The following is a 13554-nucleotide window of genomic DNA, read 5'->3' on the forward strand; positions in this document are numbered from 1 at the left end:
ACAATAACTAACAATAATAGTACATAAATAAAGTAAAAAGAGGGTTAGAGAGATGGTTCAGCCGTAATTCCCAGCACTCAATATGGCAGCTCACAACTCTCGGTAACTCCAGTTCAAGGGAATCTCTTACAATACATGCCGGCAAAACACCAATGCACATAAAATTTAAAAAGTATTAAAAGTAAAGAATAAAAATTCTTTTAAAATTCCAGGAGCTTAGAGATAGGGCACAGCTTAGTATGCATGAGGACTTGGCTTCATTTTCCAGCATCATAACAGTGGGATGTGGTGGTGCACACCTTTAATCCCCGCACTCAGATGGGGGCAGACAGAACTCTGAGTTCGAAACCAGCCTGGTCTACAGAGTGAGTTCCAGGACAGCCAGGACTATACAGAGAAACCCTGTCTCAAAAACAAACAAACAAAAACAAAAACAAGAGATGAATAAATAAGCATAACCTCTAGATCCAAACCCTAAGTGCAGGTGGTGAGCATCTCTGAGCATGGAGGCTGGTCTTTTACACCCACACAGCAGTACTAAGGAGAGACAGGCCATTCTCCTAGCCACTCATAAGTGCACCCGGTTCTGCAGCTACAAAAAGAAGCGCCCCAGGCCAGGCCCAAGGCTGGCAGAGCAGGGTCAAGAGCAAAGTGCTCTTCTTGATCTGAATTCCAGGCCTTTGTTCTGGGCCCTCGGCACACAATGAGAACATTATCACAGCCACTTCATCTAATTGCATGTTTCTGGGGGCTGGAAGGACGGAAGGCAGGGATGCTAACACACTCCTCCGGCCAGCACAGAGCCCAGAAACCTGAACTAACCAAAGGGCCTCCTGAGCTTCCTCAGAGCCGGAAACCCAAATCGCAGATGGAAATGAGTTAGTCTTATATCGAGTTCCCACTGGTCAAATCAGTTTTAAAATGGATTGTCAGCCAGGGTGGTACACAGCTATAAATCCACCACTGGGATGTGAAGGGCAGGAAATCAGGTATACATGGTCAGTCTAGGCTACAGGAGACCCTGTCTTAAAAAAAACCAAATAAACAAACCAAACAGGGACTATGGATGTGGTTGAATTTGTAGAGTGCTTATACAGCATGCACAAAGCCCTGGGTTCGATCCCCAGCACCAGATAAGTTGGGTACACAGGGCAAGCCTGAGGGCCCAGAGCTGAGGAAGGAAAAGCAGGAGGATTAGAAATTCAAGGTCATCTTTGGCTACATAGCAAGCTCATTGAGAGTCTGGGCTACATATGACCCTGTCTCAAAAATGTATTCTCTTTTTCAGATCTTTATTTAGATCAGGGCCTTGGACTAGTGAGGCAAATCTTCTTCACCGAACCTCATGTCCTCAGATTCTGAGGAAGGTCATGGTCAGTGTCCTGCCTCTACCTCCCAAGTGCTGGTGCCACCACACCTTCTCACTGGCTTCCCACTAGGCAGACTTTTCTGTTACAAAATGCTCTGGACAAGCCAGACAGTGGTGGTGCACGCTTTGAGCTCCAGCACTAGGGAGGCAGAGGCAGGAGGGTCTCCGAGTTCGAGGCGAGCCTGGGCTACAGAGTGAGTTCCAGGATAGCCTGTCTCAAACAAAAACAAAAATGCTCTGGACACAGAACACTTCTGTGAACTGACCACACTCACCAGCGATTAGAAGGAACACAGGAATACTGGTACAGTCCCACCAACAGGGAGAGGCCGTAGACATTGACCTACATGTTAGCCCCAGTCTGGAAAATGGGCCATGTGTTAGCACCAAGCTTTTCTCAAGGGTCTGACAGTGGAAGACTCAACTGGAATGGGGTCGGGGTGCACACAGAGCTCTGATAACTAAGCCTGTACATTCCCCAGTGTCTGCATGGGGTCGATGTCCTTGAGAACATGTGTTTGAAACCAGATCAGCTTTGGGAAAGAAGACACTCTGCAGGCTATTAGAGGTGGTGTCCAGCCCTATTTGGATGGTGACAAATTCAGCAACTATTCTACCATTGAGTTTCATTTCCACAGAGAGCCTATTACTGTATCAAGGAGAGATTAACACATAATAATGCTGCACATGTTTAACATTCAAATCAATGAGTTTGGGGATAAGTATTCACGCATAGAACCATCACCACTAAGGCCGCCCAATAAGTTGTCTGTTTTATAAGGGGGGAGCTCACACTTATTATTTTGTTTTGAGACAGAGTTTCTCTGTGTATCCCTGGCTGTCCTAGAACTCACTCTGTAGACCAGGCTGGCCTGGAACTCACCGGTCTCTGCCTCCTGAGTGCTAGGACTAAAGGTGTGTACCCCCACCGCCTGGCCCCCACACTCATTCTTAAAGCAAGTGTATTCTGTCAAGTAGTTCTTGAAACCAGGCATAGTGATTCACGCTTACAGTCCCAGAAATCAGGACACTGAAACAAGACATTTAGGAGTTGGAGGCTAGCCTGAGCGATATAGCCAGACCTTGTATTAATAATAATAGTTTTGGGGGCTGGAGAGATGGTGTAGCAGTTAAAAGACTTGTTCTTGTAGAGGACCCAGATTTGCACTCCAGCACCCATATGATGGCTCACAACTATCTATACCTCGAGTTCCAGAGGATTCAACCCCTTGTTCAGGTATCCAGGGCACCGAATGCATGTGGTGCCTAGCCATAAACACACAAAATAATAAAATAAAATTAAAAAAAAAAACAATAATAGTTTTGCTGGGAATGGTAGTAATTACTTCCAGCACTTGAGAGGCAGAGGCAGGCTGTGATCTCTTTGAGCTCAAGGCCAACCTGGTCTACTTATCAAGTTCCAGATCAGTCATCACCACATAGCAAAACCTCTCAAAAACCAAACAAGATAATAATAATAATTTTAAAAGGTTATGTGTATTGTGTAGGAGATACTGCTCAGTGGCAGACTGCTTGCCTTGCATCAACTGGGAAGGTGCTGGTATCAATTTACAGCACAGGAAAAAAAAATCCAACTAAAAATAAAATAGGGTTAGAATGTAGCTCAGCATTTCAATGCTTACCTAGGATGTCCAAAGCCCCGGACTCAATTAATAAACAAATAAAACGGGCGCAGTGACAAGACATTTCCTGGAAGGTGGTTGGGTAGAACAAATAGCCTGATTTGCATATTTGCATATAGTTAGCATAAAGCAGATCTCAATAAACCTCATTATTATTGCTGAGATTGTTAATGCTTGGGTTGAAACTTCCTGTCTGCTAACCCGATATGTGGATAACACGCTCATTCTCCAGCATAGGAGGAAGATGAGGAACCCACAGGGGACAATGAATATTCAGTTAGATTGGCCCTCCCTGCAGTGACCTCATCCCTCTGGCTCTGGTGGCTGTTTCTGAGGGTTTCTTTTCTAAACCCACCAGAGAGAGAGTTGGGCTCCAGCCAGAGTCGGGCTCCAGTTCCTCGCTCTGAAGACCCGCTTCCTGCAGAATCACCCCAATGTTGCATATGCACGCCCCTCTTCCATTTCAGCCTGGGTTCTGTGGCCTGCCTACCTCAAACAGCTTCCTTTTAAAGTTTGTGAAATCCTATCAACCTCTCAAAAAAAAAAAAAGTGAGCTTCAAAATAAAACAATCACTTCCCAATTTCCTTGCATAGTTAAATTTGCCTAGAGAGGGCCTCCTTTACATGCATTCACCAGTGTGTGTGCAGTTCCAGAGAGCTGAGTCTTGACTGTGCACTGTGAGTCTGTAATGTTCCCTTATTCCTCCTCCTTCATAGGATGAGATGTCTATCAAGTCCCTCAGCCCCCTGGAGAGATGACCTAAGTATGTGGCTTGCTAAGGATTAATGGTACACAGGGTACCGGTCACAGTCACAAACTCACACATCTGTACACTTAACATCCTGGGGCCCAAAGTAACTACGCTAAAAGCAAAGGGAGAGATTTAAAAAAAAGAGAGAGAGAGAGAGAGAGAGAGAGATTTAGAGGAGACAGGCATGGTATTTGTGCCCATTCAGAGAACAAAGGGAATGGGGAGCCTTGAGGGTGGCAGGCAGGCAGGGAAAGCAGGCAAGACAGACTGGAAGATGAGTCAGACACTGAATGGGGGCACTGGGTCGGCTCAGCTACACTTAGCTGGCCTAGGGTGGGGGTGGAAGGAACTGGAGGAAATGGCAGGGGGCAGAGAGTGAGAAGTGATGGCTAGCTCAGAAAGAGAGGAAGAGTTCATTGCAGATGGAGAAAGGACTGGTCCCAGGCTCCTGAGGTCTCGAGACCTTGCCTGCCTGGCTCTGCAGAGTTGTGATAATGCACTTAGAAAAGCAGGGTAACAACAAAGATGTCAGTCTCGGACCCCTGCTTGGCAGACAGAAGGCACCCTGTGGCCGCTAATGCCCGCTATTCATTTCAATGTTTTCAACCTGTTTCAAATGTCCCCATGCTAATGATCTCATTTCATCTTCAGAGCAACCCTGGGAAAGAGGTGGGACTGGATCGTTATAGCTTCCCTGTGGCTGTCAAAATGTTTCCGCCGGGGCATTGCTGAACCCCGCTATACCCTACGGGCAGCACAGGAAGATCGGGTCCTCTCCCTGGGTTCCATTCTGGCCTTGATCCCTGCTGATTATCCTGGGCTGGGTGTTTCAGAAATCACAGGATACGGATTCATTCCTCTCCTGGAATTTCCCAGGCTGCTCAGTTTATATCTATCTGATAATCAGTACCTAACGGCCAATTCACCCACTCCCCCCCCCACCCCACCCCCCCGGGGATCCATGTCACACTTCTGTTTTTCATTAGCTGACAGGGACCCAAGGCTCTGAGAGGCAAAAGCCTTTGCCCTGAGTCCCATAGGAAGCAAGCATGGAGAAATCTTGGGTGACAGGAAAAGAACACAGGGCTGGGGACATCAGAAGACCTGAGTTCCGGTGTTGGCTTTGACACTTACCCAGATTCATAGACAAGCCAACATCTCCCCAGCCTTGGCTTTCACAGCTGCCAAGTGGAAACAGTGTCCATGACCAGGGATTGTTGAAGGAGTAAGATTAAGATGTTATAGTGGTACATAAAAACAAATTGCTGGAGCCGGGATGATGGTTTAGTGGTTAAGAACGCTTACTGCTCATCCAGAGTACTGAGATCCGGTTCTCAGTACCCCCATGATGCCTCACAACTTCCTGCAACTCAAGTTTGAGGGGACCCAATGTCCTCTTTTGACTGATCTCTGCAGGCTCCTGCACACACATGTCGCACATCACTCAGGCTCACACGTACAGGTAAAATAAATAAACCTTGAAAAAAAGTACTTTCGCTGGGTGGTGGTGACACACGCCTTTAATCCCAGCACTTGGGAGGCAGAGCCGGGCGGATCTCTGTGAATTCAAGGCCAGCCTGGTCTACAGAGTGAGTTCCAGGAAAGGCGCAGAGCTACCCAGAGAAACCCTGTCTCGAAAAAAAAAAATTACTTTCATGTAGTTAATGGTTGCTGGAGGAGGAAGACATCCCCCCTCCTCCACAGTGGTCTAGATACCAGTAACAGGCCCATGCTCTTGTAAGCAACCTTAATGAAACTCACTGGGACAGACACACACAGACATACACACATACCACACACACACCACACACACACACACAGGAAAAGCAGAAGAGGTGTTGGTTGGAAAGCGTAAGGGGATCAGTGGAAATAGGAGGGGGAGGAGAAGAGAAGGTATAAGGGGTAAATATAATCAAGATACATTATATACATGTATTAAAGTAGCACAATGAAAAATTCAATATAATTACTATATACTAATTAGAGAAGAAAAAAACCCACCAAATTACTTTGCCAGGAGTGTAGACAACAATGGAAAGAAACTAGATTGCTTATAAACAGGCTGTGTGACCCTGAGCCAACCCTACACTGGTACTCCAAGGCCCCTGCCAACAATAAGATTATAATGTTGCATGGATGGGCTATACAACTAGTGTAGGAATTCCAGTTCTGGCCACCCCAGTCTTTGTATTGACCCATCGGTCGACTGATCTGCTTGTGTGTTTATTTATTTTGAAACGGGATCTCATCACGTTGCCCAGGTTGGCCTCAACTCTGGGCTTGAACTATTTCTCTGCCTCAGTCTTCCAAAGAACTGGGACTCCAGATGCACGCCCCTGTGCACATCTGCACCCTGATTTCTTGACTTATCCCATTACCTGTGTTCTGACATTGTCTTCGATGGAAAAAAATCTTATGGAAAGATACCAGTCAGTTCCCAAGAAGAACACCTGAAATACCCATCAGCACTTTCCTCCTTTATTAGCCTCTGTGGCCCCCACTGCCTCCCAGCTTAACAGGGTAAGGGATATCTTGGAAGAGAAATCAATGACTGATGGACCAGCTAGGATTTTCCAGTCAATAACACCACCCTGCACATTAGATGCTCTCTCTCCCTGCTAGGCAGGCCTGGACTAGCAGCCTTGCCTTTAACATCCTGCGTCTCCCAGGTACCAGACCCTGATCCTTCCCCTTGAGGAAGCAGCTCAGAATAACCCTGGTTGAGCTTCTCCATGAGTGAATTAAATATTAAACATGCCAGGCTGTCGCTCCTGATGCAGCAGCACATCCCGGCACACAGACAATGCACACAGCTCGGCTCTCGCGCTTCCACTGGCTGTGGGCTGGGCCTCCCCATTCCTAGCCCACACTCCCAAGAAGAAATAAGACATGGCAGTGTTTGATCTTCCAAGCAAGCTCCATATTTTTCCTCCAACCCCAGTGTTGAAGGCTCCAGGGATCCGGAAATGCCTGGAACACTGGGTTGTGACATTTGCAGCCCTGGAATTTAACAGGCAGCTGGGGATGCAGCTCAGTTGGTAGTTTATCTAGCACGCACAAAACTCTGGGGTTGATCTCCAGCTGTGCATAAAACCAGGCATGGTGACGGTACTTGCTTGTAATTCTAGCAATCAGAAGATGGAGGCAGGAAGATAATTAGTTCAAGGTCATCCTTAGCTACATCGAGTTCTAGGCCAACCTAGACCACATGAGATTCTATTTACAAAGAAGGGGGGGGTGGGGAAGGAGTAGGAAGAAATTTAACAGGTCTATGATTGGCTCAGTAACTTAGCTCCAGGTAGAGCCAGGGGTTCTCTGGGAAGGGGACAGCTCAGGAAGGATGCTGAAGTCCCGACATCTCTCAGGACAATGGGGAACTGGACATAATTGATACAAGGCTTCATTGTGTAGTCCTATTGTTTTGTTCTTTTTTCTCAGATTAATACGGGTCATAGGATTATCAGGTTGGAAGAACCTCAGTGATCCCCCAGGCTAACATCCTACTTTATAAAAAGGGAAATGGACATAAGAGGAAAAGGGAAAAACACAGCCAGCCACTCAATGAGCTGTTTGTTGCCTAAGAGGCCTAGACTCTTAGGTCTCTGGGATGGAGTCCGGTTCTCTCTCCATCCTACACGACATTCTCAGTCCCTTTCCTCATGATACCAAGGAGTAGGTCTGGCACTGTGTCCTCCCATGGGTCATTTCCATAGGAAGCAGAATTCCCTCGCTCTCACAGTTTGGCCTTGCTACTGAAGACTAAAAGCATGAAGCCTGCAGGTACCAGCTCAGCTCTGCAGCTCTGAAGAATGGAACCTTGGTCCCGTCACTTTCTGAGCCTTAATTCCTCATCCACAGGATGAGGATTTAAAAGCCACCGTGTGGAAAGGCTCCTGTGAAGACGAGGCAAGATGAAAGTGTGGTATTTTGTAAACTGTGAAGTGCTATCCAAGCGTCAGATACTATTAATACGACATGAGGTCTGAAGATACCTCAGAGGGGGTTAAAAAAAAAAAGGTATTAGGGGAGGAGGCCATTGCTGGAATGAGAAGCCACACTCACCAGAGGAGAGATCTGCATGGGCCTCTCATAGATCTGACCAATTCTGGGGTCATTTGCAGAGATGGACAGCAGCAGGACAGACCATCTCAAGTCCACTGGTTGAAGAACCTGCCCACTTTGCTTGGTGTGTGTGCATGCATGTAAGTGTACCTGGCTACCTAGTACCACAGGACTTTGTTTAGCTGCTCTGGGACAGTCATCAGTCTGTCCCATTAAGACGGCATACCCACTTCAGGCCAACTCACAGGCCCTCAAAGGAAAATCCACCCATCAAAATCCTTGTAGGGACCTCTCTCATCCTCTGGGGGTCCTTACCTTATACTTGGCTGCGAGCAGCTCTGTGGCCTGCTGCTCCCTCCGAAGATCCTCTAGCATCTTCTCCTTCTCTTCTAGAAGCTTCTGTTTCTCCTCACTCACTAGGCTGCGGTCATCCTGGATGGCGGCCTTCTCCTCCTCCAGCCGCTCCTTCTGTTCCTGCAGGTAATTCTCCATGTTCTTCTCCAAAGCTGACTCCAGAACGGGCTGGGGTGGGCGGTGATTGTTATTGTTATCATCTTCTTCTTCGGCCACCCAGGCCTCAATCACTGGCCCCTCTGGGTAACCGGCTGGGGCTGACACAGCCTTCTTTCTGCGGCTGCTCTTTCTGCGAGGTCGCTTGCCCAGCATCCCCCTCTTCTCCAGCTGGGCCTTCAAGCGGGCGATCTCTTCCTGGAATTCCCTCAGCAGCGTGTCCTTGGGGTCCTCATTCACCCGGGGTTTGTTCTTGATGTTCTTGGCCCGGTTTGCAAAGCGGAGGGTGGAGAGGCTCTCATCATAGCTGTGAGAAGCTGGACCCAGTGTGGCCACCATGATGGTCTTGGCATTGCCCCCCAGTGAGTCCTGGAGCAGCCGGGTCAGTTTGGAGTCCCGGTAGGGGATGTGGGTGCTCCTGTTGCCCGCCAGAGCAGCGATCACATTGCCCAAGGCAGACAGTGAGAGATTGATTTTAGAGGCTTCCTTAGGCCTCTCTCCGCCGCCGCCACCGCCGCCACCACCACCGCCACCGCCACCGCCACCACCAGCCGTGGGCTGTGTGGCCGGCCCTCCAGGGGTGTTGGGACCTGCCTTGTTCTGCCTCTCACTGCCAGCCAGGTCTACCAGGTTGAGCTTGCCTACTCGGATGTGGTCCTGGCCATCTGAGCCCCGCTCACTGCACTCGACTGTAATGACAAAGATGGCGTGGGAGCGGGAGCTGACCTCGTTCATGTGGGTGCTGCCCACTGCCCGGGTCTGGTTCCCCAGGTTCATCACGTGCTCAATCTCCTTGACGTTCTTGGTGACAAACGAGGAGAGGTCCTTGATATAGACCCCCGTTTCAGGATTCTCCTTCAGCTCCAGCCTCTTGCCTGGCTCCTTGGATAGCAGGTCTCGAATCTCCTCCTGGTAGATCTCCAAGTAGGAGGCGCGAACCAGGTACTGCTGGTTCTGGGAGCGGGAGATGTGGGTGAAGATGTGCTCAAAGGCGTTGGGGATAACCCCGCGGAGCTCTGGCTCCACCCAGGTCCCCTGCATGGTGTAGGTCTTGCCCGTGCCGGTCTGGCCATAGGCAAACACGGTGCCGTTGAAACCCTGAAGCACCGAGTCTATCAGGGGCCTCACCGTTTCGTCATACAGGTCGGCCTGCTTCGAGCTAGCGTCATACACAGCATCAAAAGTGAAGGTCTTGGGCAGTTCCCCGGGCGCCGCGCGGGGGTTTCGCAGAGTCACCTGGCCCAATTTCACGTCCATGGTCAGAATCTGCTCATGACCAGCAGCCTCCTCCTTCCTACTGAGGGGGCGGCACCGGGCCACCACCTTTAGGGCCTCACTGGCCTTGGTCTTACTGGCCATCTTGCGGCTCTGTCCTTCCAGATGGGCCGCTCTGCAGCCTGGGCGGTCCTCCTGTCCTACTCCTAGGTCGGGATCAGCCGGGCTGGCCCAGCCCCCAGACACCGCTCTTCAATCCGCATGCAGCCTCCCAGCGTGGGGATGCAGGGAGTTGGCCCCGAGGCTGCTGCAGTCCAGGCCTCCACTGCTCTCCACGGCTTTCGGTGCACAGACTGGAGAGGTAGAATTAGGCAGAATCCCCAGGCAACCGCGCAAGCAGCTCCTGCCCAAGGGCAGCGCCTGGAACCCGCCCCATGCTGGGGCAAGAGAGAGCGCTACGGTAAACAGCTTCGGCAACAATGAGATAAAGGAAGAGGAAAATGAGATGGGGGTGGGCGGCAGAACTGTCTTTTCCTCCTCCTTTTTCCCCTTCCCCTAGGGATCCATGGCGGGGGATGCGGGACCTGGGCGGCCGGGGAATCCCGGTCCTCCCGAGGGCAGAGGCTCACCTGGAGTCCTCCCCTCCGGCTGGGGGATCATTCATTGCAGACACAGCTGGCTGCTGCCGCCTCTCCTCCGCCTTCCCCGCCGCCGCCACCGGAGAATGAGAGAAAAACAGAAGGGGATGGGGCGGAGCAGCGGCGGCGAGAGTGATGTTGCTGCGGCCGCTGCGCTGCGGCCCGGGCTAGGTCTCCCGGCTGGGGTGGGGCAAGGGGCGGGGCCGCGGGGCGGGGAACAAGAGCCCGGCGCGGCCCTTGTGCGAGGGACAGCGGTGCATCGCCGCCCGCACCCCGCCGACCCCTCAGGGATGACAGGCTCGGGTGCCCACCCTGGTCCCGCGCCCACCAGTCGGATGCGGCGCAGCCACCGCCCGCCGTCACCCCACCGAACCCGAGCATGCTGGGAGATGTAGTCCTTCCTTTGTTAACAGGGTTCTGTCAGGTTGCTAACGCTTTCTCCAGTCCTCAAGTCTGGGAGCCCCTCCTCCCGCATGCAACCCACCCCCACCCCTCCCTCCCCGAGTGTGTCTGCTGAGGCTGCACCACCCACGCGTGTTCTCTCTGCAACCCGCCATTCTCGGTTTCTCATTGCTCCTGCCATCTTGCTTGCAGATGGGGACATGTCACCATTCCCCCACTCCTCGGGGTGTCACCAGGCCCCCTGGAGCTGAACTCCTAAACAGGGTTTACTCCCTATCCTGGTTTGCTCCCGCCTGGCCTTCCTTTTAACACTCTGCTGGAAGCACGGCCAACTGATTCTGCCCCTCGCGCCTGCTCTGGGCTCTGACTCCATCCACTTCTCCGTGACCTTCCCTATCCCACCAAGGCCTGTCCATCTTCTGACCTCCCGGCCTTACCTCCACGACTCGGATCCAGTCTAGACTCCTGATAACAGTGCCACCACATGTTTCTAGCTCCTGCTGAGCCCCAGCCCGATTCTAAGTAGCTGGATCCCTCTCCTAAAGGGGGCCATATCCTGTAATAGAACCGACTCCGCCATGTTGTGTGCTGGTTAATTTTTATCAACCCCAACTAGAGACCCCTGGAAAGAGGGGGAAGCTCACCCGAGGAATCGCCTCCATCAAGTTGGTCTGTGGGATAGACTCTTAATTGCTAATTGATGGAGGAGAGCCCCGCCCACTGTGGGAGGTGTCACTCCGGGGCAGGTGGTCCTGGGGTGTATGAGAAAGATAGGCGAATGTGAGCTGGAAGCCAGCCAGTCAATAGTGTTCCTCCATGGTTATTATTACTTCAAGCTCCTGCCTTGAGGTCCTACCTTGGCTCCCTTGATGATGGCCCGAAACCTGTAAGCCAAATAAACCCTTTCCTCTCCAAGTTGCCCTTGCCAGTGTTTTATCAAAGCAACAGAGAAGCAAATTAAATCAGAAACCTTCTTTAACTGGTTTGTTTCCATAGCAAAAAGAAAGATCAAATTTACATAAATAGAAAAGCTTGGGACTAGCATTCTAGTTCCTGTGTGGGGAATATGTGTATGTGTTTGTGTGTGTGTGTGTGTGTGTGTGTGTGTGTGTGTGTGTGCATATGGGTGCATGCCCATGTGGGCGCCTCTCCAGGCCAGAGATTAACCTCATAAAAAAAAAAAATTAGTCAGTTGTGGTGATGTATGCCTTTAATCTCAGCATTCAGGAAGCAGAAACAGGTAGATGTCTGAATTTAAAGCCAGCCTGGTCCATAAAGCAAGTTCCAGGGTAGCCAGGGCTACACAGAGAAACCCTGTCGTTTTTTGCTTGTTTGTTTGTTTTTTAATTTTATTCTATGTGTTTTGCCTGTATATATATGTATGTTTGTATCTCCTGTGTGTTCCTGGTGCCCTCAAAAGTCAGAAGTGGGTATTGGATCTGTTGTAGGCGGCCTTAGAGGGTTGGGCCAAGGAGCAGGGACAAAAATCACTCACTTCATTTCATAGCGCTCACGTGAAAAGTTTTATTATTAAAGGGAGAAGGGAGAAAGGAAGAGAGGGAGACAGAGACAGATAGAGACAGAGACAGAGAGACAGAGAGAGCAGGAGGTGCGCGCCCTGGTGGCAAGAGAGAGGAAGAGAGAGAGAAGGGGAGGGGTTTTCTCTTAAAGAGGACTTTACGTACGATGACGTCATGATCAGGACGCTGGGCGGGTCCCTAAGGGGCAGGTCTGAGTGCTAACAGGACCCCTGGAACTAGAGGTGTAGGTGGTTGTGAGCGTCTATGTGGGTGCTGGGAACCGAACCAGTGTCCTCTGTAAAAGCAACAAATGTTCTCGGCCACTGAACCAATTCTTCAGAAGCCCCTGGACGTCACATTTTGGGGGGTGGGAGGAGCAATGTTTCTCCACTCACGTGGAATACACGGACTGGGTAGTCTGGCTGGTGAGTGAGCTCTAAGATCAGCCTGTCTTTTCCTCCTCAGTGCAGGGATCGTTAGAAATCACAATTCAGTTCCTTGTGCCTGTGCAGCGCACACTAGTAGCTGAGTTATCTTCCCCTCACATCGTTCTGGTTCTGATCGCCACCCAACTCTACTCCTCGGCTTCAGCCTTCGCTTAAAAATGGATCCAGGGGCCGGGCAGTGGTGGCGCACGCCTTTAATCCCAGCACTCGGGAGGCAGAGCCAGGAGGATCTCTGTGAGTTCGAGGCCAGCCTGGGCTACAGAGCGAGATCCAGGACAGGCGCAAAGCTACACAGAGAAACCCTGTCTCGAAAAACAAACAAAACAAAAACCAAGCCAAAAAAAAAAAAAAAAAAAATGGATCCAGGGCCTAGAGAGAAGGCTTGGCAGTTAAGAGTAGCTGCTGTTCTTGCAGAGGACCCGGGTTTGGTTCCCAGGTGACTCACAGCCATCTGTAACTCCAGTGTTCTCACTCCCGCCAGTATCAAGAATCCATGTGGTACATACGTCTGTGCAGGCTAACATCCAAACACAGAAAACAGTGCAGGCGAACACTCAAATACATAAAATAAGAATAAATAATTATTTTTAAAAATGGATTTGGTACGTGTCTATTTTATTCCCAGGCTTTTAAAATCAAGTTTATAAAAATGAAAAGAAAATGGAGATAAAAGCTAGGCATGGTGTCGTCCACACCCAGAGGATGGAAGCAGGAAGACCAAGAGTTTAAAATCGTCTTCCGCTACAGAGCAAGTTCAAGGTCAACCTGAGCAGCCAAACAAACAACAATTCATGGCTCCTGTGTCAGTCACTGCTATCCCCAAATTCCTAGAATCTGAGTGTCAGCCAGGCCAGCAGCTTGAGGTTGAGCTGGTAGCTTGCCCGCTTCTGAAGTTCCCTGGCCTTCTTTCCCACTCCGCTGGTCCAGCTCCACCAATGAACTTGGCCCTTGGGCCAATTACTGGTGACGTTTTGGCTGTGCAAACTTTACCCTCCTT

At 50.4% G+C, this 13554-nt stretch overlaps 1 protein-coding gene across 1 annotated transcript in view; it reads right to left on the reverse strand.

Annotated features, from left to right (window-relative positions):
* The window catches only part of Kif3c (kinesin family member 3C), a 36962-nt gene extending 26599 nt beyond the window's left edge, over window positions 1–10363 (reverse strand). The window contains exon 1 of the mRNA XM_028874190.2: window positions 8142–10363. Coding sequence (XP_028730023.1) covers window positions 8142–9695 — 1554 coding nt within the window. The 5' untranslated portion in view covers window positions 9696–10363. The remainder of the gene's footprint in view (window positions 1–8141) is intronic.
* Window positions 10364–13554: the final 3191 nt, after the last annotated feature.

Source organism: Peromyscus leucopus, chromosome 22, assembly GCF_004664715.2.
Source record: "Peromyscus leucopus breed LL Stock chromosome 22, UCI_PerLeu_2.1, whole genome shotgun sequence".
Classification (NCBI taxonomy): domain Eukaryota; kingdom Metazoa; phylum Chordata; class Mammalia; order Rodentia; family Cricetidae; genus Peromyscus; species Peromyscus leucopus.